The sequence below is a fragment of the Myotis yumanensis genome, unplaced genomic scaffold, assembly GCF_028538775.1.
Source record: "Myotis yumanensis isolate MYYU_CA2020_CCGP unplaced genomic scaffold, mMyoYum1.0.hap1 SCAF_10, whole genome shotgun sequence".
In the NCBI taxonomy this organism is placed as follows: Eukaryota; Metazoa; Chordata; class Mammalia; order Chiroptera; family Vespertilionidae; genus Myotis; species Myotis yumanensis.
The window spans coordinates 15,081,182-15,104,525 of NW_027223761.1; the positions used below are offsets into that span (position 1 = coordinate 15,081,182).

A 23,344-nucleotide genomic window follows, 5' to 3' on the forward strand; every position below is an offset into this window, starting at 1 on the left:
AAGGGGGACCGTCCCAGACCCTCGCAGGCCACGCACCCCTCCTGGCGCAGGAGCCCGGGCGGCCACCTGTTGTTAATCTAGGCCTCATAATCCACCCTGCACTGTGTCAGCAGTTCAAAAGGGCACTGTTAGTATTTTTTGCCGACTTCAATTAACGTGAGATTTCAGAGGCCCCTCTGATCACATTTCATCTGTCACAAGTCAGGAACAAAACAGACAGGTTCCAGTTGAGAGGAGGAAGGAGAAGGAGTTTATTGCAAACAACAACCAAACAGACAGTTTGGGCTGTGCCCAGCCAGGTGCTCGGGGGCGACCAGGGCTTGGCTCTCCAGCGGCCCCGGGCCTGGGCCCCCAGGTCTCCTTCTCCTCCGTGTTGCTCCCCTCCCCAAAAAGATGTAAGTGCAATAACTTACTTGAAAGGCAAGAACGTTTCTATTAATATTTTGCTGTAATGTAGTTACTTGGTGGTATAGGCAGTAAAACTTTATGGAACCGACCTCATTTTTTATACATTTTTTTTCTGAATTTTTAATGTATTTTTAATATATATTTTTAATATCCACCCCAGGCCATTAAGCTAAAGGAAAAGTTGCGTTTATACAGGGTTAAAATATCTTACAATGAGAACAGTCAGTATTGGTTGAGGTTCATGTTCCTTCTAGCACTCAGCCCCTTTTCCAACCACTGCACCCCCAGATTGTTAGACATTGAAAACTGTCCTTCAAAATCAGTAGTATAAAGGCCTAGCTCTGTGAACGTAAGCTGGGGGGGTGGGGGGGGGGGGAGAATTAGGTCATGTGTTTACTGGGACACCTCTCCTGCCGCCAGCATCCTTCATGAAGGGAAGCGGGCGGCGCAACTTGGAGAAGTAGGGTTCGTGTGATCTCCTTTTTCTCTTTTATGTTCGTGGAATATTATCCTGGGGGCCAGCTTGCCAGCCGTCCTCCCCAGCGGGCCTGACAGTCAGGGCCATCACGCTGAGCAGAAGCCCCAGCCTGTCTCCCAAGGTGGCCTCCCCACCATCCAGCCCAGAGGGAGACTCATGCGGAAGCAGGACTCATGGTTGTTTTTATGGGACAGTTCCTCTGGTCCACCCGGCGGAATCGAGGGCGGAAAAGGCGCTGGAGCTGGGCCCAGCGTGGCTGCTGCCATGTGTGCCGGGCCCCACCTCACAATCGCGGAGTCTGTGAACCAGCCTGGCCGAGAGCTTCCCAGGGCTGGGGGCTCGGCAGCGAGCGCTGAGAATCAAGTATCGTGGGAAGAACTCAAGGAACAAGGAACGTTACAAAGCCCACGTCCCCAAGCCCAGTGAAGACTGTGGACAAGCCCCTCCGTGTGCCGGCCCCCAGGCCCTCTCCTCCTCCCCTGCCCCGGAGTGGTGACGGCAGGAGGGGGCAGCACCTTAGTGTCAAGCCTTGGCCGCAGGGCCACCCCCAGCAGGATGAGGCTCTCGGCGTGGGGGGCTGCCCCCCACTTCAGGTCTGCATCGCCACCTCTGCTGAGATCCTAGGCAAATGGCCAAAGGAAATCACCTCTTCAGCTTCTCCGCTTCGCAGCGACCACCGACCACCGAGCAGGGCTGTTCCTGCTCCTCCCTGCCTGCCGTCCCGAGGAGCCACCGGCCAGGAGAGCCCTCAAGCCGGCTGAGCCGTCCCAGGCGCGGCTTCAGGGAGGCCTCCCGGCCTGGAACACGGAGGCCGGGGCCTAGCCCCCCGCCTGGGGAAGAACCCGGGAGAAAGAAGCTGAGGCGAGGGAGGCACTGGAGCAGACAGCTGAGCGCTGGTCCTTGGGGGGTAGGGGGGGGTCATGCAGCAGCAGCTGCCCCCTAAGGCCCAGCAGACAAAGCCCGGGCAGCATGTCAGCTGCTCTCAGCTTTCTTGGCCTCTGGTTAAACCTGTCAGGACAGTCACTTCTCCCCTGGGAGCCGGGTCTTCTGTCTCCATTGTAAGGGGATTGAACTAACTAGAGTAACCCGCAACTCCCCAGCTCCGAGATGTGGTTCTCAGCGTGTCAGGCAGGCCCTAGTGGGCAGGACAGGGAGGACAGGCCTGGGGGCAGGTAGCTACCCGTGGGGAGATGAGCAGGGACATGTTAACTGTGAATATCGGGCTCGTGTTAACCGTGAATATCGGGCTCCGGTGGTGGGACAAGGGGCCAGAGCCACAGACTGACTTCCCTACGAGGCCTTCTCTTAAAGCAGACGCACAGGGTTGGGCGCAGGGCTCCCTTCCAGAAGGATCCAGCGCAAGCCCTCCTCCCTCCTTGGGGCTTTCTCTTCCTGGTGAAAACGTGCCTTGGCATTTAGGAGGAAGCCGGTTGCTCCCAGCCATAGGCAGTTTGCCCTTCCCTCGCCAGGGTTGGGGGGTCTGGGTTATTTCAGTGGCCCTCGGAACTGGAACGGCTTCCCAAGAGCCTCAAGCAAATGAAATCCGGAAAGCCACGCCTTCCAGGACGTCCAATCCCATGTCCGAGACCCTGTGGCTCTAGCAGAGCGACCTCAGAGCTACGGTTCACAGAGGCCAACTCGCAGGAGGGAGGCCAAAGGCTGAGGCTCCCCGTTCTGACCTGGAGCCGATGAGAACTCCAGGCCGAGGTGGACACCGATTTCCTGTAAACCCAGAGCGGCTCAGGGGCAGGGGATCTGACGCCCGTCCGCCCAACCCAAGAGGCTGGCCTGCGTCCAGGCCCTGGGGCTGACAGGCCTGGCCCTCCTCACTGGCAGGATCAAGGGAGAAAGTAAAAAAGACAAGCCCTTCAGGGGGTGGGGCTGCCTGCCAGGGACCTCCTGGAGGACGGGGGACGGGGGACGGGCACTGTGTGCCACGGCTTTGGTGGCGGCTGGGGCCAAGCTGCAGGTCTCTAGTCAGGCAGACGTGGAGTGCCCTCCCCCCCACCCCCCTAAACTCCCCTAGAAGGAGGCTCCCTCCTACAGGCAGGGAAAGGCGGCGGAGGGCATCCTGCCACCACAGCTAGGACAGAGCGAGTGGCTCTGGGAGCTCGGCCCCAGGAGCCTCCCAGAGGCCAGAGAGAGGGGCTGGGACTTCCGATCCCTTAGGAAGAAGCGTGAGGTGGGCTCTGTCTGCCCTGTGCCTGGAAGACCACGGAGCCCCACCGCCGTGGAAGGTTCTGGAAGGTGTGCCAGAGATGGCAGAGGAGGGCAAGGCAGCCTGGAGACCGAGTGTGGGCACAGGTCCTCCAGCAGATCCCGCACGCGCTCCTGACCCTGTGCCGCCCCCAGGCCCTGGCTCGAGTGTCCCGGGTGTCAGTCCTTCCAGGCCAAGACACTGCTCGGCAGCCCCAGTGAGTGACAGGTTGGGACAGGAGGGAGGAAGACCCTCCTGGAGGGGCCTGATGGGATGGAGAACAGACCTGCCCCACCTGCCCACAACCGGATGTCAGGGGCCAGAGGCAGAAGTGTGTGTGCGAGCCCCTGCCCCCACCTACACCTCCCTGTGGCCCTTTCTCCAGAAGCTTTTCTCCCCTGAGCACCGTGGGTACCGTGTGGTCTGCATCCTCCCCCTGCAGTTCACCCAGATCCAGAGTTTCCGGGGTGCGTCCCCCGCCTGCGTGTCAGCACTGCTGGTGACAGCTGGATTCTCTGGCTCCAGCTCCTCTGCCCATTCATTCCCTCTGGGCGTGTCCAGCCTGGGGACAGTCAGGACGGGGACTCCTCCATTCTGGGTGATGGTGAGGCAGGTGCCTGGGGTCCAGGAGGTCCGGTTTCGTGGGGTGTTAGGAAGAGAAAAGGAGCCCGGAGGGCGGGAGGCTGACCCTGCAGGGCAGCCTGTTCTTCAGACAGTCTTGGGCCCGGTGACCGGGGGCCACATAGAAGAAGGATGGATGGACGTGACTGCACTGTGGCTGCCGCTGGGTCTCGGCGGGAATTTAAACTTGACTCAGTGGTCACACCAGGCGGGATGGAGGAGCCGGACTGGGGAGAGGGTCTTCAGCTTATAATGGATGCGAAGCCACAACCCTGGCCTCGGCTTCCTCCGCTGCCCCTGGCCAGGAGCAGGGGTCTCGGCCTCGGTGCGGGGAGGGGCAGGGGCTTGCTGTCCCCTCCCTCCCAGCCGTCCGCGGGGGCCTCCGACCTGGGGTGGCTGAAAGTGCTGAGGGTCAGACCCCTGGCCCGGGCCAGGTTCCTAAGAGGAAAGTTGAGCACGAGGCTGGGGGCCTGGGAAGCATGGGCGTGGCCAGTGCCCCGAGGTGGGGGAGGGTGCGGGATGGGGCGGGAGGGCCCTGTCATGTGGCCCAGGAGATGGCCGCACTGTGCTCCTTGGCCTTCATGCGGAGGGCCGCGATGCTCGAGGTCTTGCGGTCCGGCTCCCCGTTGAGCTCGTAGCCGTTGAGGCCTGGGCTGAGACCAGCTCCAAACAGGCCGCCCATGTGCGTCTGGCCCACGTGGCTGCCGGCCCCAGAGACACTCAGGAAGTCGGTGACGCCGCCGGCCCCGGAGCCAGGGGGGTGGGCGTGAGGGGACATGCAGGCTGGCACCGGGTCGCAGGGGACCACGCAGGCGGGCACTGGCGAGGCTGCCCCATTGTTGCCGATCCAGGACGGGTTCTGAATCTGGGGAGGAGGAGGGAGAGATGTCACCAGCTGCCCGGGGCGGGGGAGTACATAGGAGTACCCCCTGAGTGACCTCTCCCCACAATGACCTCTGGGCTGAGAGGTTGTGGTGTGGAGGGGGTGCGAGTGGGCAGTGGGGACCTACATCTCCCAGAAACCAAAGTCAGTGGCTGAGGTCTCAGAGCTGACGCCCTTGAGGTCTCAGAACTCAAACAGATATGCAGCCTCAGGAGGTGAGTGCAGCGACTGAGTGGATGGAGCCAGCTGGGCACCCACATGTCTGGGGGGGAAGGGGGGAGGGTGCCCAGGCAGCGGTGGGGGCTGGGCGGGATGCAGCTGTGATCCCTCTCCTCTCCCCAGCTTCCACCTCCGGGCCCCACTCCCCTCTAAGCATTTATGGGAGGTGGCGCAGGGGACTCAGCCAAGCCTGGGGCAACGCTCATGTGGGACAGAAATGCTCTGGCCTCCCACGTTCTGGCGTAAAGAGCACACAGCTGCACTGGGCCTGAGGGACCTGAAGCCATGAGCCCCATCTCAGAGGACTCCTTCTCCGAAGTGCGGGTTCTGAGTTCGAGGGTGGGGGTCGGAGCAGGCAGCTGGGGCAGGGACTTACCTGGGCATAGTTCTCAGCGCGGGTGAGGAGGGGCAGCTCGTAGGCTGTGGAGAAGTGGGTTCGAACCTGCTGCATCTGTCCAAAACGCTCCCTCTTCCGCCACTTGGCCCTCCGGTTCTGGAACCAGACCTGCAGGCAGAGCAGTTGTCATAGGGTCAGAGGCCTAGCCCTCGGCAGTGTCCGTGAGCCCAGCAGGCCACGGGGCTGCCGGGAAGCGCTGCGTCGGTGTGCATCCCCAGGGCTTACCATCTAGAATGATCGAAGCTGAGAGTCAAGGAGGCAGCTTGCTTACCCCCAACCAACCAGGGGCGTGACCTTGGCCCGGAACTTCATTTTTGCTACATTTCAGGATCTAGAGCAAGCAAGTGTCGCACACACAAAACGTGTCCCGGTCATGAGCATTTATGGGGAGGTGTGGCTCAATCTGCCGTGGAGAAGCTGATAAAAGTGCAAATCCCCCTCCAGAAAATGGTCCTGCTAGAGTCTAGCAGCTAGACCACCACACACGTGGTTTTCCGAACGGCCCGTGGCTCCCTGTGGCCCACCAGCCAGGTGCACCCCCCTCCTGACTCCGCCTCCGTCATTCTTGTGGGAAACAGTCTCCCAGCTCTGAAACCCCCGTGTTAAAGGGCCTGTGGATTACAGGGCTCAGCTGGGCAACAGAGGCGGTCAGGGAGGGCTCCTTGGAGGGGAGGGCTGGAGCGGGGCCTTGAGTGCTGGCTAGAGAGAGGAGAGTCCAGGCCTGAGTTTAGAGACACGGGGACACGCTGCCCCGTTTGGGGAGTGGTGGGAGAAAAGAACCGAGGAAGCAGAAGTCAGACTGGGGGGGCCTCGGGTGCCAAGTGGAGGGGTTTGCCCTGGTGCTGTCAGCAGAGGCAGACGCGGCCATTGTAAGCTCTCACTCAGAAGGGGGCCTGCTGTGAGGAGGGCTGGAGGCTGGCTGTCACTGAGCATGGGTGGTGGAACGCTGGCCTGACAGGGGCCTGATAGGAGGGTGGTCTTTGAGGCAGGTGAAGGGGCTGGAACCTCTGGTGGTGGCTGGGGCACTCCTGGCAGCTGAGAACTTTCCCAAGGCTCATGGGCAAGAGCTCACCTCGGGGCCTGTGACCCCTGCCTGGCTTGGAGTCACCAGGTGGGAGAGGGGGTGAGGAGGGATCCGCTTGCAGACCAGGGATGGCCTGGGGCCAAATCAGAGGCGGTAGATGGGCTCCCAAGGGGCAGTCCGTACAGCAAGCATGTCAAACTCAAATAGACGAGGCATGCAGCCTGCGGGCCGCGAATCTGACATGCTTGCTGTACAGGCTTGCAGTGTCGCCCGGGAATGGGGTGCCCACTGGAGCGCTGGCACTGCCAACAGCCTCCGTTTCCGCATCTGGAAAATGGGCCAATATCTGTATTGACATCTCCCAGGGGTGATGCCTCACAGGTGAGACAGATGGGAAATTCTGTCCGTTTTTTGAGTGCTCCATATTTGCTTACTTATAGCTCCTGACCTTTCTTACTGTCTTTCGCTAGAGGAAAGGCTCAAGAAAGATGGAGTATATGCATCTCATGTGAGAGTGGGAAGGGTGGGGTGAGGAGGTAGTGTGCGCTGCACCTCCCTTCCCCCAGTCCCAAGTGTGCATGTGCACAAGTATACACACATGCACACGTATGCACACGCACATGTGCATGCACACACACACGCCTGCCGACGTCTCTTTCAGTCACTCCTTTCCCCCTCTTGACTGGTACAGGAGAAGCCGTCTTCCTGTGTCCTCCCTGGAGACCGGCCCTCTCCTGGGCTTGGGGTCTCAGCCCTGCCCCAGAGCCTGCTGGGAGCCAAGGGCGGGTCAGATCTCCTCTCTGCGAGGCTGAAACGGGATCCCCCTTTATCAGCGGCCTGGAATGGGGGGCTGGGGGCAGGATGAGCGAGTGCATCAGAGGAGCTTGTTTTCATTTCATGTTTAATTTCCTGCAGGCTTAGCTCCGTCTTTCCGCTCCTTCCTCCACCTCCCGGGGCTTTCTGTGGGGGGAGCCAGGGGGAGGGGAGAAGCCCACCGGAGGCATCCAGATATATGGCTTCGTTCTTTTGTTGGGGGCGGGGAGAAGGCAAGAAGAGGTTTAGTTGCCGCCTGCTGGGGTTTCCCAGAGTCTGAGGACTCGGGTCCCTGTGTGGGAACGCAGAGTGGAGAGGTGCTGGTGAAGCCTCAGCAGGCCTGGATGGGCTGGGAGGGACGCGGAGCGAGGAGGGAGGAGGCCAGTGTCCCTAAAGGAGTCTGGGATTGAGGGGAGGAGCAGGGTGGTGGTGGGGGGGGATGGAATGTGGGGGAGCTGAGTGTGGGGGAGGAAGAGGCCGGGAGAGGGGAGACCTGGTTATCTGGGAAGATAGATGAGCAGGCGAGGGAGAGGCAGCAGAGAGAGCACCGGCTTAGGGAGGGGAGGGGACCGGGGTCAGGCTGAGGGCTGAAGATGGAGATGGTGGGAGGCGGCCGGCTGTGGGGGAGCAGACCTGCCACCTCCCCCTGCAATTCCTTCCTCCCTGGGCCCCACCCCGTGCACGAGGCTGGAGCTTTCTGCCCAGATCGGGGCTTAAGCCAAGTTAGCCTCTCTGGTCTGCAGCCTCCTCCCACATAAATGGGGTGGTGGCAGGGGCACCCTCACGGGCCCCTCCTGTGCTGACATCGGTGGGTCCTGAGGCTCGGTGTCCTTCTATTTCTGACCCCTGGAGCCTGGTGGTCTGAGAGCCACACCCCCGCCCCCTCCACCCAGACTCTGTGCCCCAGGCTGTCTCCACTGCACACCCCCAGGAGGAGAGCAGGCCACAAGGTTCTGCGTGTCTCACCCCAGGACCACCCCATTCCCAGGCCCCCCGGCATGGGCCCACTCGGCACAGACCTCTCCCCAAGGAACCAACCTTCTTGGCAGAGGCCTTGCTAACCGCAGCCCATCTGGGGCCCTGGCGGGGTGGCCCAGGGCGGGGAAGGCCTCTGTCTTATTGTCTTCAGACACCAGCTGCGCAGCTTGGAATCCCAGACACAGAGAGCGGCCCCTGCAGCCCCCTGGAGCAGGGCCAAACCCCAGGCTTCTTCCCAGGAACGGTCCATCTCGGCACCCCCATCACCTCCTCCTGTCCCACCGCCACTCTACCCCAGGCACCTGGCTGCCCACCAGCTGGCTGTGGGCCCCAAACAAACTGAGCGGAGGCAGGCAGGGGGTTCCATCACCATCCCCCCTACCCCCCAGGGCACTGCCAGGCTCGGGGCTCAACCCAGAGGTCTGACGCACATGAACATCCCACCCACCCTGCGGCCTTTATACAAAGATGTCTCGGAACAACCTGGCCCGTGTCCTAGTACAGCAAACTACAGCAAAAGAAGCCCTGGGAGTCTCAGGTCCTAGTCTCAACACTGCCACCCGCGTCGAGTTCCTGCGTCCCCTGATCATAGGCAGTTATTCCCCCCCTGGCTTCTTGTTCCTTGTTATCAAATGAGAGGACCAGGTGGTCCTCTCCAGCACTAATAGCCTATAATTCTATGATCACCCCCTTAGATCAGAAAACATGCAACACTTTAGGGTTTCCCTTTCTGCCTTGGCTGCCAGGAAGCTCAGAGGCGAAATTTGTGCTCAGCGGCAACTATGATCCTAAGCCTAGATTTTTGACGTAATTACCTTCCCATTTTATGAAATTGTTCTTGTTCTTAGGTGAAAACAATAAATCTTCAATTATAAGCTACCTCAATTCCTTTTGGGGGCAGGCATAGATGTGTGTGTGTGTGTGTGCACGCAGAGAGAACACTATTTTAGCTGGATGGTGGTGACCAAAAAATGTTAGGCGTGCCCCAGTGTCATTTCCATGTTTTGTACTGGAAGGGCCATCCTCCTTTCAATACTAAGTGAATTCTACCCCTGGGTACTCCCATCCATTGTTAGGAACACATACAGCACACATATATGTACACACACATCCTACACAGAAAATGAACCGGTTAATCCCACGCCAACACAGCACCTACAGGAATGTCCCACACCCAGCCCACCCCTTCTCCACTCCTGCCAAATCCATTGGCTGAGCTGAGGCCAGATTCTGGGGTTCCTGTCCAGACTCTGAGCACGTGAGGTCGTGTGGCTCGTTATCCCCGGACAGTGGGTGTGAGAGGGCTTTTGGGATCCCAGTAAAGCCGGCCCTGTCTTCCTTCCCCAAACATTTACTTGGTGCCAGAGCGAACAACAACAGACAGCCTGCCCTCGGGAACCTAAGGCTTACACAACCCCACCTGTTCACAATCACTTTGGTACAGAACCACTTCTGGATGGCTACGTATTTACTGAAACTGCCAGTCCTTTTCCACATTAGCCATCGTACATAATGATTCTGGCCTAAATGACAAATGCCTGTCCCTCCACCTGCTAAGACTGATGAAGCGTGTATTGCCTTAGAAGAGCTCTGCTAAGACTGCTTAGTGAACTAATGCAACAGGGGGCGCCCTTGAGTCTACTGAGTAAGGAAGGGTTCTTTGTCCCAGCACCGAAAGTCCTTCTGAGCTGAGCTGAGCTGAGCTGCTAAAAAAAAAAAAAGCAAAAACATTCCCTTTTCCTCAAGCTGTTGATTTCCCTAAGCACACTGAGGGGAGACCTGCTGACAACACCTTATTCGCTATTTCTAACAAGCTCTGGGTGGGAAGCAGGCTGAGCATGGTACTCACTCTGTGTGAAGCTGACGCCTGAGCTTTAGTGCCTAAGTGTTGTCACCTGGTTGGGGTACTCAGAGGTCTTGGTTTCCCGTCTGGTTCTTTCTTTGCTGTAATTTCATGCAGGGAGGCAGGGACACCCTCTCTGGACAAATGAGGTCCACTGGTCCTCATTTAGTAACTTTTTGCCTTTGTTTCTCTGATTTTGGCCTTCTCTAGTTGGAAGGAGGGATGAACAATCACATAGTGCTTGCCCTCAAAGGCTCATATTCTAGTGCAGCAGTTCTCTCGAACGACCCTTTCACAGGGGTCGCCTAAGACCATCGGAAAACACATCTATAATTACATATTGTTTTTGTGATTAATCACTATGCTTTAATTATGTTCAATTTGTAACAATGAAAATACATCCTGCATATCAGATATTTACAATATGATTCATAACAGTAGCAAAATTACAGTTATGAAGTAGCAACGAAAATAATTTTATGGTTGGGGGTCACCACAACATGAGGAACTGTATTAAAGGGTCACAGCATTAGGAAGGTTGAGAACCACTGTTCTAGTGGGAGGAGACAAACACAAAATACTTTAAGCCAGTAATTTCTACAAAGAAGATAAAATAGGATAATGTGGCAGTAGGTAACCTGGTTTGGTTGTGTTGTGTTGCGTTGCGTTGACTTGGTTTGGGTTGAGTTGCATTGTGTTGATTAAGTTGGATTGTATTGAATTGAGTTGTGTTGGATTTTGTTGGGTTGAGTTGTGTTGCATTGTGTTGGTTTGGGTTGAGTTGGGTTGTACTGGATTAAGCTGTGCTGGATTTTGTTGTGTTGTGTTGAGTTGTGATGGGTGGTATTGTGTTGTGTTGTGTTGTGTTTTGTTGGTTTGGGTTGAGTTGCATTATATTGATTAAGTTGGATTGTATTGAATTGAGTTGTGTTGGATTTTGTTGGGTTGGGATAGGTTGAGTTGTGTTGCATTGTATTGATTTGGGTTGAGTTGGGTTGTACTGGATTAAGCTGTGCTGGATTTTGGTGTGTTGTGTTGTGTTGAGTTGTGATGGGTGGTATTGTGTTGTGTTGAGTTGTGTTGTGTTTTGTTGGTTTGGGTTGAGTTGGGTTGTATTGGATTGAGCTGTGCTGGATTTTATTGTGTTGTGTTGGGTGGTGGAGAGGGCCACTGCTTTCACCATAATGGTCAATAAGATTTCTCAAAAGAGGCGTATAGAGTTGGGACCTGAAAGACAGAGAAGTAGGTGGCCATCCTGGGCAGGAGGAAGAGCTGGATTGTTCTCGGTCTCTGCCCACTGGGCTGCTGTGATGTCTTTAAGTTTACCCTGTTTCCTTCCTAAGAGACAGGTCTTCCATAGCAGAGACTAGTCATTTACTCCTTTATGAAACCACGTAGACTCTCACAACTCTTAGAGCCCAAATAGAGCTAACAGGCTTCCTGCCCCCCACAGGGCCCTGCTTCTTTCACTCCTGCTCCAACCAGAGGGAGAGGCCCAATGTTAAAGTGGACAAAAGCAGACTTGGAGCAGGGGCAGGAGGGGCGGGCTGGGAGCCTCTGGGGCTCTCCTTGGACGAGGTGAAGACAGTGTGGTTGAGAGAGAGTCCGTCAGTCTCAGCTCCAGCCACCAGCCCAAGGGCAGGCCCTGCTCTCCCACCCCACCCAGGCACCTCACTGACCTGCACGCGGGCCTCGGTGAGGTCCGTCCGCATGGCCAGCTGCTCCCGCGCGTACACGTCGGGGTAGTGGGTCTTCTGGAAGACCTTCTCCAGCTCCTCCAGCTGGTAGCTGGTGAAGGTGGTTCGGTTCCGCCGCTTCTTGCCCTTGTTGCTCTCCGAGTCAGCCTTCTCCAGCGGGCTGGGAAGGTCGGCGCTGGCCCGGTCCTGGGGCCCCTTCACCCCAGCCTCCTTCACACTGAGGTAGCTGCTGTCCATCCCCACGGTGTCAGAGTCAGGCGGCAACTCTGGCTCACTCAGGGAGCTCTCTTTGGCTGAGGGGGAAGGAAACAAGGTCAGAAACCAGTGGCTGAATCAAGAAAGAGAGGAGGGGGGGACAGGGGTGCCATCCCCTGCCTTGTCTCATTGGATGTGAGGTCTGGAGGCCTGGGTTCTGACCTTGGCTTGCCATTACTGTGCTGGGTGACCTTGGGCAAGTCCCTTTCCCTCTCTGAGACTTTACCCTCATCTCAAAATGGTCCCCTTTCAGCATTAATGCTATGTGACTCTGGGTCAGTCAATATGGCCTCTATGGCCTTTAATTCCCACCCTACTGAGCCCAGCCTCCTCCCTCTAGAAGGCCCCCCTTTGCCAGCACTTCTCCTTTGGGCATGGAGGATGTGTCAGTGCCTTGGACCCCTGAGATGGAAGGGAAAACTCATTCAGCGGTCATTTCTGGCCCAACTGAGCTTGAGGTGAGGAGGAGAGGCCAGCATCAAGGCAGGCAGAAATGCCCCTCTTTCCCGGCCTGGTCCTTTTGGAGGTTCAGCAGGAATTGCGGAGATTCCTCTCCAAAAATCCACATCCCCTTGCCCTCCACACTGGTCTCGCCAATTGGCCAAGCAGCGTCCTGCCCCCTCCAGGTGGGCCCTGGTAGATTTACACAAAGCTGGAGGCCCACAGCCACTGCTGTCTGTCTGTCAGAATGGGGCTCCGGCCACCGGTTCTTAGAAGCTGGAAAGGACCAGTGAACCCATGCAGGTCAAGGATGAGGAGGCAGAGGCCGGGTGGGAGGGTGGGGTGGGGAGTAGCTCGTCTGCATCCAAAGAGCCCAGTTAGCAGCTGGGCAGACACAGCAGCCTCAGGGGTTGGAGCGAGGGCTCTGGAGCCCGGCCCTCGGTATGACTCCCACAGGGATGACTCTCCAGCTGTGCGCTTTGGACACTTCACTCAGCCTCTGTGTGCCTCAGTTTCCTCCTCTGTAAAATGGGGCTGAAGTTGCCAGTAGGATAGGTATCCTCATAGGGTAGTTGTCGGATCAAAGAGGCCACCATGTAAAGCACGAGGCACAGTACCGGCTGCGTACGCTTCTGCCAATGTCCTTACTCGGTGTGGCCTGGGCTTGCAAACAGCAGAGGACTGACCCTGGAGAAGTCCTCCGAGTGGGCAGACCCTCGCTGGAGCCCCTGAGTGCGAGAGCACGTGGGGCACCGTGGGGAGGGAGCGGGATGGTGTCTGCAGACAGGGGTGTGAGCCCCTCTCGGAGCCGCAGTCCCGGTCCGTAACTCTGTGCAGTTAGATAACGTAACAGATTAACGAGGCACATGCGCGCAGCGTCTGACAAGACCTTTCACACACAAGCTCTGATGGCCACAAGCATGAGGGTCACTCTGACCCTCGGTTTCCTCTTCTGGGACGAGGTCCAGGCAGTGGGCAGTACGTGTTGGGACGATGCCTCTGGCCCAGGTCTCCTGGCCCTGCCCGGGTCCTGAGGCTTCAGGTTCATGCCAGGCTTTGTGGGTGCACTGGGCTCTCCTCACGCCGGGGAAGCTGCGAGGGACATGTGCTCTGTCATCCTCACCTCCCTGTCCAAGGCACTGCAGACAAGGGGGTGGAGGTGAGGGAGCCTGGAAGCTGCTCCAGGAAGACATTTCGGGGTCACTGCCAGCGCTGACGCCACCAGGGGGTGGGCCGGCCCACGGCATCACACGTGGCACCATGTGAGCCCGCCACACACTGCCAGGCCTCAGTGACAGCTTCATGTGAGCTGCAGCTGGCAGCTGGGCCCAGAGCTTTCAGCAAAGATATTTATCTTCCTGGCAGACAAATAAGTTTTATATTTTGGGTTTTTTGTTTTTTTTTAAAGAGAAGAAATCCCACTCAGCCTCACCAAAAATAAACACTCTGTTATGCAACTTCCTGTAGGCCAGACTGGCAGGGGGCAGCCCCTACCCCTCCTGCCCTCGCCCTGCTCCCCGGGCCCCATCCCAGGACCCCATGGACCCTTAGAGCACCCTCTGGCCCCAGGGCTAGGGTTGGGACCGCCCCGCACAGCCTCATGGGCTGAGCAGAAGGAACTCCATGTTATAGAAATGGAGGGTTGGTAGGGACCTGCCCAAAGTCTTGGTTTTAACTGGGGGGAATGTGTGCTAACCCTCTCAGCTCCTGGGTCCTTCCCCGAGGAGCGCGCAGGGGCAGGGGAACCCCGGGCCTCCCACAGCCAAGGAGCCCTGCTCGGCTTGTCCTGGAGCAGAAGGGCTGCCGGAGGATGAGGGAGCAAGGATGCGGCCTCTGAGAGAAGCCCCTCCGAGCTGTGCTGGGCTGGAACAGCCAGTCTTCCACGGTGAGGAGTCAGAGCTCAGTTTCCCCACCTCCAGCCACCCACTGAGAGGGAGCGAGGAGGGGAGAGAGGGAGACAGCACTGTCTGTGTGCGACACCACACCAAGGGCTGGGCGGTCTGCGCTCCACCCCAGTTCCAGCCCCGTCTGCCCATGACTTCATGGGACTCACTTCATATCAGTCTCGTCTGCAGATGGGGCAGGCACGCTCCCTCGGGAGTGGGGGGAGCAGGGAGAGGGGGTGTCACGCCTTAGTGGGGTGGAGAATCCCTCCCACCCTGGGACTATGGACCTTCCCCTTGGGATCTGGATGGGGAGGGGGGATGGTAGGCATGTCTGTGTCCAGGCAAATGTCAGCTGACTTGAAAGGCCAGGAGTTGCCGGGACTCTGGCAAACTGATGCTTCCGGTGCTCAAAGAGGAAGGAGGGCCTCCCAATCTCAGTCCTGATGGGTGGTCGCCTTGCTTTCCGTCCTTAGACAGCAAAGGAGCCTTCCCCGAGGTTCTGTGGCCACCCAGCTGGTAGCATGACAAGCCAAGGCCCTCTCCGGTCCCCGGTCCAAGCGTCCCGGACTCGGGGCATCTAGCTCAGCCTCCTTCCACCCCCAGCATCTCCACCAGGTGCTGCCGCCCTGACTTTGGTGACAGAGAGCTCACTGCTCCCAGGGCAGCTGGACACCCGTCCTGAGGTCCAGCCCCTGTCTGTCTCCTGTAGATCTGGCGCATTGGTCCTGGTTCTACACCTCCAGGCTTCCCCAGGACAGCCCTGTGGACACTGAGAGCCGGCTGCCCCTCCTCCAAGTCTCCCAGCTCCTGACTATAAAGGTTTGGTTCCCACCGCTGCTCCTCAGGTGGCCCTGAGTGTATGGAGCCCGTCTGAGACGGGCGGATGCCAGGGATGGTGCCAGCAAATTGTTCTCTGACTAGATGATCCCTCGGGGCTGGTGGAGAATCAGCATGGCATCCTGAGGCCTGGGTGCGCTTCTCGGTGAGATGGCCCTAGAAACAGAGCTCCTGCAACTCCCCCCGTCTCCCAGGTGGGCCCGGAGGCAGAGGCTCAGAGATGGACTTAGGCGTTTCAATGTCCAGGAACCGCAGCCAGGCACCTGTCAGGAGCCGGCTCCGCACCCACCATGCTGCTGTGGCGGGTGGGGAAAAGTCCCTGGGAGTCTGCCCGCTGGCCAGGCTGCAGGGCCGCCGCCTTCAGGACGATGGCACCCGGCACCGGCACCGGCACGAGGCCGAGGAGCAGCAAGCCCTACCAGGGGCCAGGTCACCGGCCTGCAGTTGGGCTCCTCCCCAGCCCTCCCTGAGGCAGGTCTTCGAACGGGCGCTGTGCTGACACCCCATCCACAGTGGGCTTTGTCCCGGCCTTGGGGCCCAATACATTGAAATCCTGATTTGCCGGAACCGGTTTGGCTCAGTGGATAGAGCGTCGGCCTGCGGACTGAAAGGTCCCAGGTTCGATTCCGGTCAAGGGCATGTACCTGGGTTGTGGGCACATCCCCAGTGGGGGGTGTGCAGGAGGCAGCTGATCGATGTTTCTCTCTCATCGATGTTTCTAACTCTCTATCTCTCTCCCTTCCTCTCTGTAAAAAATCAATAAAATATATTAAAAAAAAAAAAAAAAAAAAAAAAAAAAAAAGAAATCCTGATCTGCATCTTCCCTGTGGAATGTCCCGATGTGGAAATGACCCCCAGGCCACCAGGAGAATCACTAAGGTGGCTAAGATGGAGGGTGAGCACTGCCAGCCGCACGGAAGGTGTGCAGGCCCTGGTGGCCATGGCGGTACCCGCCTGCCCTTCAGACACTCCTAGGTAAACGCTACTTCCAGCGCCTGCTTCTGATGAAGTGGGAGCTTTCGGTTCAAGGTTCTGTCCTTAATCCGCAGCCCCTGGGGCCCTGGGGCCTCTGCCTGAGCTCCTTCAGGCTGGAGCCTCTCCTGGGAGCCGCCTGGTCCACCGCCGGACCGTCCTGGCTGTGGGCTTTCTTCATCCCCTTACCCTCTGCCCACTTGTCCTGGTTCAACCCAGAGGCGTCACTCTAATCTAGCCTGACCTTTGTCTGACGTGAAAGCCTTTGAGAGATTTCCAAAGGTGACTGCGAATCTTTTTTATGATTATGATTTAAAGAGACTGTTTTACGACTGTGGTTTAAGGAGAAGGGACATCTGAACCCGTTTGGGGAAAGGGTGCCGGACGCCCCTGCGTGGTCCTCCTTCCGTGTGCCCGGACTGCGCCCTCGGGCGTGTGGCACGGCCACAGTGGTGAATGGGTGGGGACCTATGTGTACTTGCCCGCGGAGCGTGCGTGCTTGTGCGGGCAAGTGGGATGTGTGTGCTGTTGCGTGTGGGTGTGTGTAGGCAAACATTATCCTGCAAATGCACATGGGTGGGTATGGACATGGGTGGTGTGTGTGTGTGTGTGTGTGTAGCTGTGCCCAGGCCCTTGCATATGGAGTGTGTGTCTCAGGGGCCCGAGTAATTGTATCCTCCCTGGCTTTGATTACATCTATTTTTCCTCCAAACATCTGCTTTGCGGGGACATGCTGCCCGCTCTGCTCACTCTGTTCTCGGGTGAGCCGGCCTCACACCCCCTGTGGCAGAGCGCACAGCGCCGATGTAATCTCCTTAAACAAAACAGGCCAGCGTGAGCCCTTTCATGCTATTTAAAGGAGAGTGACTAAACCCACTGCTGTCCAAACAGTCGTGTGGGGGCGGGGCGGAGGTCAAAGGTCACCCATCGATCACGTCCCGGCCCACCTCCTCTGCCACTGGGCTCTGCCCAGAGCTCAGCTCGACGGCCCTAGTTTAGCTCCAGGCCCGGTAAGGAAGGCCGAAGGAGCGACATTTCAGCGAGCACGCATGGAGCCTGTTCCGTGTGCACCGGTGGGGGCAGTGTCCATGCCCCACGGAGCTGCCTGCCTGCAGAGGACCGTGGGCGGAGGCGCAGGTGCTCGGGCCGGGCCGGCCCGCCACCAGGTGACTCCGTGTTCCCGGTCACCTACACGCACCAGCCCCAGCCCTAAAAACGCTTCTCTGGACAAGGGCCGTCAGGAACTGTCACCAGCCACAGGGGCTAAGGACGCCAGAGGACTCAGGGCCAGGTGGTCTCCTCCATGGGCCTGGAACAGTAAGAGGACATTAGGGGGAGCTAGTGACACCCGAGTGAGCTGTGGAGTGCAGGTGACAGTGATGTTTAAAGAAAACAAAAACAGTGGGCAGAGCATGTAACAGACCCTCCACAGAGGTGGCAAGTAAGCATGAGAACACGCTCGGCGTGTTGCCCACCATGAAGGGCAGACGAAAAGCCCTGGGAGATGTCACTACACACCCACTGCAATGGCAATGCAAAACCTGACGATACCAAGTGTTGGCGAGAACAAGGAGCAACTGGAACTCTCACGTCGCTGGTCAGAGCCATACGCTGACCACACGACCCAGCAGTCTCACTGCCAGGCATTTGCCCGAAAGAAACGAAGACATTTTCGGTGGGCGGGAAAGGGGGACACCAAATCTGCATGCAATGTTTAGAGCAGCTTTGCTCATAATCGCCCCAAAACTGGAAACAACCCGAATGTGGATGGCTGAGCAAACTGTGGTGCAGCTATGGGATGGGGTACTGGTCAGGGATAAAAGGAACATGTGTTGATACAAGCCATGGCATGGCTGACTCTCAAAGGCAGGTTATGGTCTGTAAGAGAAGCCAGTCTCGAAATGAACGCAATGTATCACTGCACTTATTGATCGTATGGCATTTGGGGGAGGCGACAGTGTCAGGACGGAGAACAGGCTGCTGGTGGCCGGGGTCGGGGGAGGGGATGGGTTTGACCACAAAAGGTGACACTGGTGTGTGGACCCATCGGTATCCCAATCTGTACAGGAATGTGTTAAAATTCATAAAACTTACACCCCCCCCCCCCCAAATTTAAATTTTACAGCATCTTATTTTAAAAATAAAAGAGTTGTGAGTAAAGAAAGTACAGAATTGTGTTTAAATATACTAAGGGAAACGAAGCAAGTAAAAAGTTTGTATGTCTTCACCCAGTAATCCCACCTCTAGGAATTTATCCTAGAGGAATGATTATGATGACCGCAAACAATTAACTAGAGAGAAAGCTCATCATGGCATTATTATACAGAAACCCTGAAAATAACCGGGATGTCATGAAAGGACATTGGTTAAATTAAGGACGATGGTTCTATAAATGGAAGATCTTTCCCCTGCAGACTGTTTCTTTCTTGGCATTTGACACATATTACTACGTATTTACTAGTGTCAACATATGTGTAACTCCACCTGTTGAAAAAAATCGGCATTATTAACCGGTACACCTCGTATTTGTTTTTTCCCCTTTGTTTATTGTCTCTCTCTCCCTTCCATAAAATAAGGGAGTATATCTGAACATATTTGTTTTGTTTACCTTCATTCTATTGCCTAGCATTGTGGCTGGCACGTAGTAGGTGTTCACTAAACATTTGATGAACAAATGAAAAAAACCGACATTATAGAATAGCATTTTAGTACTTGGGAAAATGTTCATAATATATTAGTAAGTCTCATTTGAGAGATGGGGAAAAGGGGTGGGTGGGTAGAGTATCTGTCCTTAGAAAATACTAAAAGTTTCCAGAGGTAAGAACACAGGTATATGGGTTAATTTTGTTCCTTTTTTTGTTTCTGGTTTGAATTAATTTTCTGTTTATCCTACCATGAACAGGAATTGCCTTTATCACTTTAAAATGCTATTTGAAAGCAGCCATCAGTGATGCCTGCTCTGGGTAGGTGCTGGGCGCCGCTGTGGGATCTTGGGAGGAGGGACGTGAGCGCCACTTGGAATGGGGTGGAGGAAGGGGAGAAGCTTCAGAGAAAGCCCCCTTTTGCAGTGGGCACTGGCCACGCCCTCACAAACCAGGCTCCTCCATGACTCCAAGGCCTCTTGGATCACACACACACTCACACAAACACTCACACACACACACACACACACACACTCACACACTCACACACACACTCACACACACACACACAGACCCTATTTTCTGTAAGTCTTTTTTAACCTAAGACTATCCTGTACATCTTTCCATGCTGTTCTATATTCTTCCACCACATCATTTTTCATGGCTGCATAGTATTTCACCACGTAGACAAACTCTATTTTATCTTATCAATCCGCTACTGCTGGGTTTCTGACTCTCTGAAATTACCACAGGCCTGTGATGACCATCCTTATCATTAAATCCCTCAGTACACTCGTGGTTTCCTTAGAAGCAGCTCCAAGCACTAGAAATAACTGAGTTAAATCATGCACACACCTTCAGACCTCGGATGACACGGCCAAACTGTCTTCTAAAAATGTGCCCACTTCCTCAGTGACCAGCAGCGTGCCTGCTGCTGCAGGGCTATACTGTTTTTAAATCTTTGCCAGTGTGACGGATAAAAGCAAAACTGTGTTTGAATTCACATGTCTGAAATAACCAGTGAAGTTAAACCTTTTATTTGTTGTGAACCGCTTCGGTTGGGTTTATTTTTGTGAATTGCTTCTATTGGGTTTCCAAGGTGACTCTTCTCCCAACCTGACTCCTAGGGTGGGGGGCTCCCCTCTTCAGCACTGAATTCCCTGCCTTTGAGGCTGATTCATGGGGCTGCGCCCCCACCAGACTCGGAGGAGCTCAGAGCCGGGCCTCCCTGATGCGCTGCTGGGTCCTGAGCCAGCGCCTGGGCTCCTGCCCTTGGGGGCACTGGGGCAGGTTGGTCCACCCTGCTGAGGGTAACAAGGGCTCCATAGAACAGCGACCCAGGCCTTGTCCCTCGGCACACACTGCTTGTGGGGTGGGGGTGGGGGGTGGCTGCAGCATCGGGTGACAGAGCAGACCTGGTGGAATGAGGGGGCGCAAGGAAGCCAGCCACAGGGCAGGCCATGAAGACCAAAGGTGGCCCCGCAGCGTCTGTGGTCGGGGACAAAACGCTTGGCTTTTCTGTTTCCTCAGCTCGATCAGTATTGTTCAAATCTTAGCCAGGGAGTGGGGGGCGGGGGAGGGTTGTGGAGAGGGAACAGCCTCTACAGGAAGCTAAGAGGAGGCGTCACTGGGTCTTGGGATGCTCTGCTCACCCCAGGGTGGGGTCCCTGGCCCCTGCCAGAAGGTAGGTGAGCCACACTCCCAGGTGGCCAGAATCAAGGCTGCAGTTGCTCGCACTGGCCACCAGGAGGCACTGCAGTCCCAATAAAGTTCCTCTGGGCAAAGGTGGTGCCTCAGGGCCCCAGTCCCCTGATGAAGTTTCTATAACTTTGGTTGAAGACCCAGGCCCTCCCTGGGAGGGTTTGCCACGCAAGTAGTTACTCAGTCCTGCTATGTGTCTGCTGTTGTCCTGGCACGACAAGGGACACAGTTGGGTGAGGTGGGTCCCTGCTCCTCCCCACAGAGCCATTTCCTCCTCTAGTTCTGAGGGTTTTCACATTCTTGACTCATTTTGATCCTCTCGAAATGCCCCCATGGTGGTCTGAGCATCCTCATTTGAGGTAGGAAAACAGGCTCAGAGAGAGGGAGCCTGCGCATGGCACCGGCGGGAGCAGCAGCCTGCCCGAACTCCCTCTATTCCCGAGCTGCTTCCCTTGCAGAGCCTGGGAGTCCTGGCTCTCCAGCTACTTGCAAATGAGCTGAGAAACGCACCCCTCCCCAGGGCCCCTGGTGTTTTGCCTAGTTGGCTTTCCATGTGGCTGGCAGATTGGATGCCAACTCTTCTGTGGGTTCTTCCCAAGGGAGACTCAGCAGAGACCGGGCTGCAGACAGAAGCGCTCTCTGTTCTTCCTGCCCAGGCGGGTGGGGGTCTTTTTCTGGTCGAGAGGATGGAGGGGGCTTCCCATTGCCAAGGAAGGAAACCAAATGAGCACTGAGCTCTCCCTAAAAGCCAGGAGCTGTGCTTCATGCTTTGCCCAGTCCTAGGACATCTATCACCCATCACGGTCATGGTTACTGACTCTTTACAACTTTGTGAAATACCCCCATTCCACAGGCCCAGAAACTGAGGCCAGAGGGAGTAAATGACTTGTCTAAGAACATTCAACTGATAAGAGGCAGAGCTAGGGTCTGAACCCAAAGCCTGGGCAGGCATTTCCTCTGGACCTTCCTGGGGTGGGTTCCTGTGTGGGACGGGGACAGGGCACCAGGACACAGGTCAAGGAGGAAGCAGAAACGATTGGGACTCCAGAGAATGGCTTCCCCCAGATGCCTCTACGTCGGCCCCATCACAGCCCACCTTCAGGGCTGGCCCCGACAGAACCTGTGACACCTGGGACCACCAGTGTGGACCAGTGCCTTTTCTCAGGACTTGTTTTCAGGGTCTCCAACATCCCCCAGCTTACACCCAACTACCTCTTTCTTATTCTCTCCCTGACATTAGGTCTTGGTTTGCATTCATTTTCTTCCAAATACTGAAGCATTGAGAGGTAAAGAGGCATATGTCTGCAACTTTCTCTTACGTTCGTAAAGAAATAATATGTGTATGTTATGTTTATATGCATATTATGAATATAGATACAATATATACATAGAGAGAATGCAAGAGAGATTGATACCGCAAATATGATGAAATATTAACATTTGGGGAATTGGCATAAAGGGCATCTGGGAATTCTTTGTACTTGTAAACCTTTTCTTAAAGTCTGAAATTAACTTAATATAAAAATTTGTTTTAAAGAAGAATGTGGATAAATGGGGAAAAACCACTTTGTCCAGGAATCCTACTTCCGAACCTGTATTTGTAATCCTTTGAACAGGACCCAGACTGGAGTTCAGTTAGCAACCTCCCACCTACCCCTCACCGGCCACGGCCTCTTGTGATTTTGTCATTAAAATCACAAGGTAGATGCCAACTCTGGGAACAAGCCTTCCTTCCCGGCCCTTCGGAGACCTTCGCTTTCACTCAGAGCACATGGTCTCCATACAGCTCCCCTGAGGCCTGTAGGAGGCAGTATTTTGTTTGGTGAGGTCCAGCTACTGTTGGAACTTAGTTAAAAAAATATTTTATTTTTTGAGCCTATTCTGATTTCAGCTTTCTACAGTTAGAGTAAATGAGTGAGGTTTCCTTGTATATAAAAAAAAAGTGGTGAGATAGAAAACCTATCGACAACTAATACACGGGGATAACCCAAGTGTCCATCAGGGGGTGAAGGGATAAGCAAACTGTGGCGTATGCAGTGCATTGGAGTATTATTCAGCCTCAAAGAAGGAAGTTCTGACACATGGATAAATCGTGAGGATATCAAGCTGAGTGAAATAAGCCAGTCGCCAAAAGACAAATCCTGCAGGACTCCACTGCTATGAGGTACCTCGAGTAGTCAAGTTCATGGAGACAGAGAGCACCATGGGGGTTGCTGGGTGATGGGGGTGGGGACTTGTGGTTTAATGGGGTACAGAATTTTAGTTTTACAAGATGAAAAGAGCTATGGAGATGGATGGTGGTGATGGTTGCACAACATTATTAGTACACTTAATACCACTGACCTCACACTTAAAAATGACGAAGGTGGTAAATTTGTTATGTGTATTTTAGCACAATAAAAAATTGGGGAGCCCAGCCAGCAGGGCTCAGTGGTTGAGCATCGACCTATGAACCAGGAGGTAGGGTTCAATTCCCGGTTGCGGGCTCCATCCCCAGGAGCGGGCGTGCAGGAGGCAGCCAATCAATGATCTGTCCCTCTCCTTTCCTCTCTGAAATCAATAAAAAATATTTTTAAGAAATTGTGGGGCGGGGGGGGGGGGGGGGGCGGGGAGAAAAGAAAGTCCACTAGCCAGTGTCCCTTAGGCCCTCTGTCCTGCCTGCAGCCCGCCCAGCCTGCTCCATCCGGTCCTAGGTCTCCTCCACCCCCAGCTTATGCCCTGATTCTTTTTCCCTGTCTTCTCCCACATGCTATGTCTATATTTCATTTATCAAATCCTTGGGTCACCTGCTTGTTCATTCACTGAAGGCCTCCCCTTAGTCATGGCCTCATGGAGGGGACAGACAGGTCAAGGGTTACCGGGCCCAATGGGCAAGAGCATCCTGGGCACAGCAGGTCCACAGGGAGGAGCAGGCAGTCCTGGTGGGAAAGGTGGGGAGACGTTTCAGCCGTGCATGGCCTTGAACCGAGTACTGAAAATCAGAGAGGTCTTGGCAAGGCAGTTCCATTTCTGGTAAAACAGGACACTCCCAACTCTCCAAATTGGTCATAAA

General features: G+C 55.8%; 1 protein-coding gene across 1 annotated transcript in view; it reads right to left on the minus strand.

Annotated features, from left to right (window-relative positions):
- Positions 1 to 4,242: 4,242 nt before the first annotated feature.
- The window catches only part of ALX4 (ALX homeobox 4), a 33,088-nt gene continuing 13,986 nt past the window's right edge, over positions 4,243 to 23,344 (minus strand). Inside the window, exons 2-4 of the mRNA XM_070426487.1 lie at positions 11,541 to 11,851; positions 5,183 to 5,311; positions 4,243 to 4,569 (exon numbers count right to left, since the gene is read on the minus strand). Coding sequence (XP_070282588.1) covers positions 4,243 to 4,569; positions 5,183 to 5,311; positions 11,541 to 11,851 — 767 coding nt within the window. The remainder of the gene's footprint in view (positions 4,570 to 5,182; positions 5,312 to 11,540; positions 11,852 to 23,344) is intronic.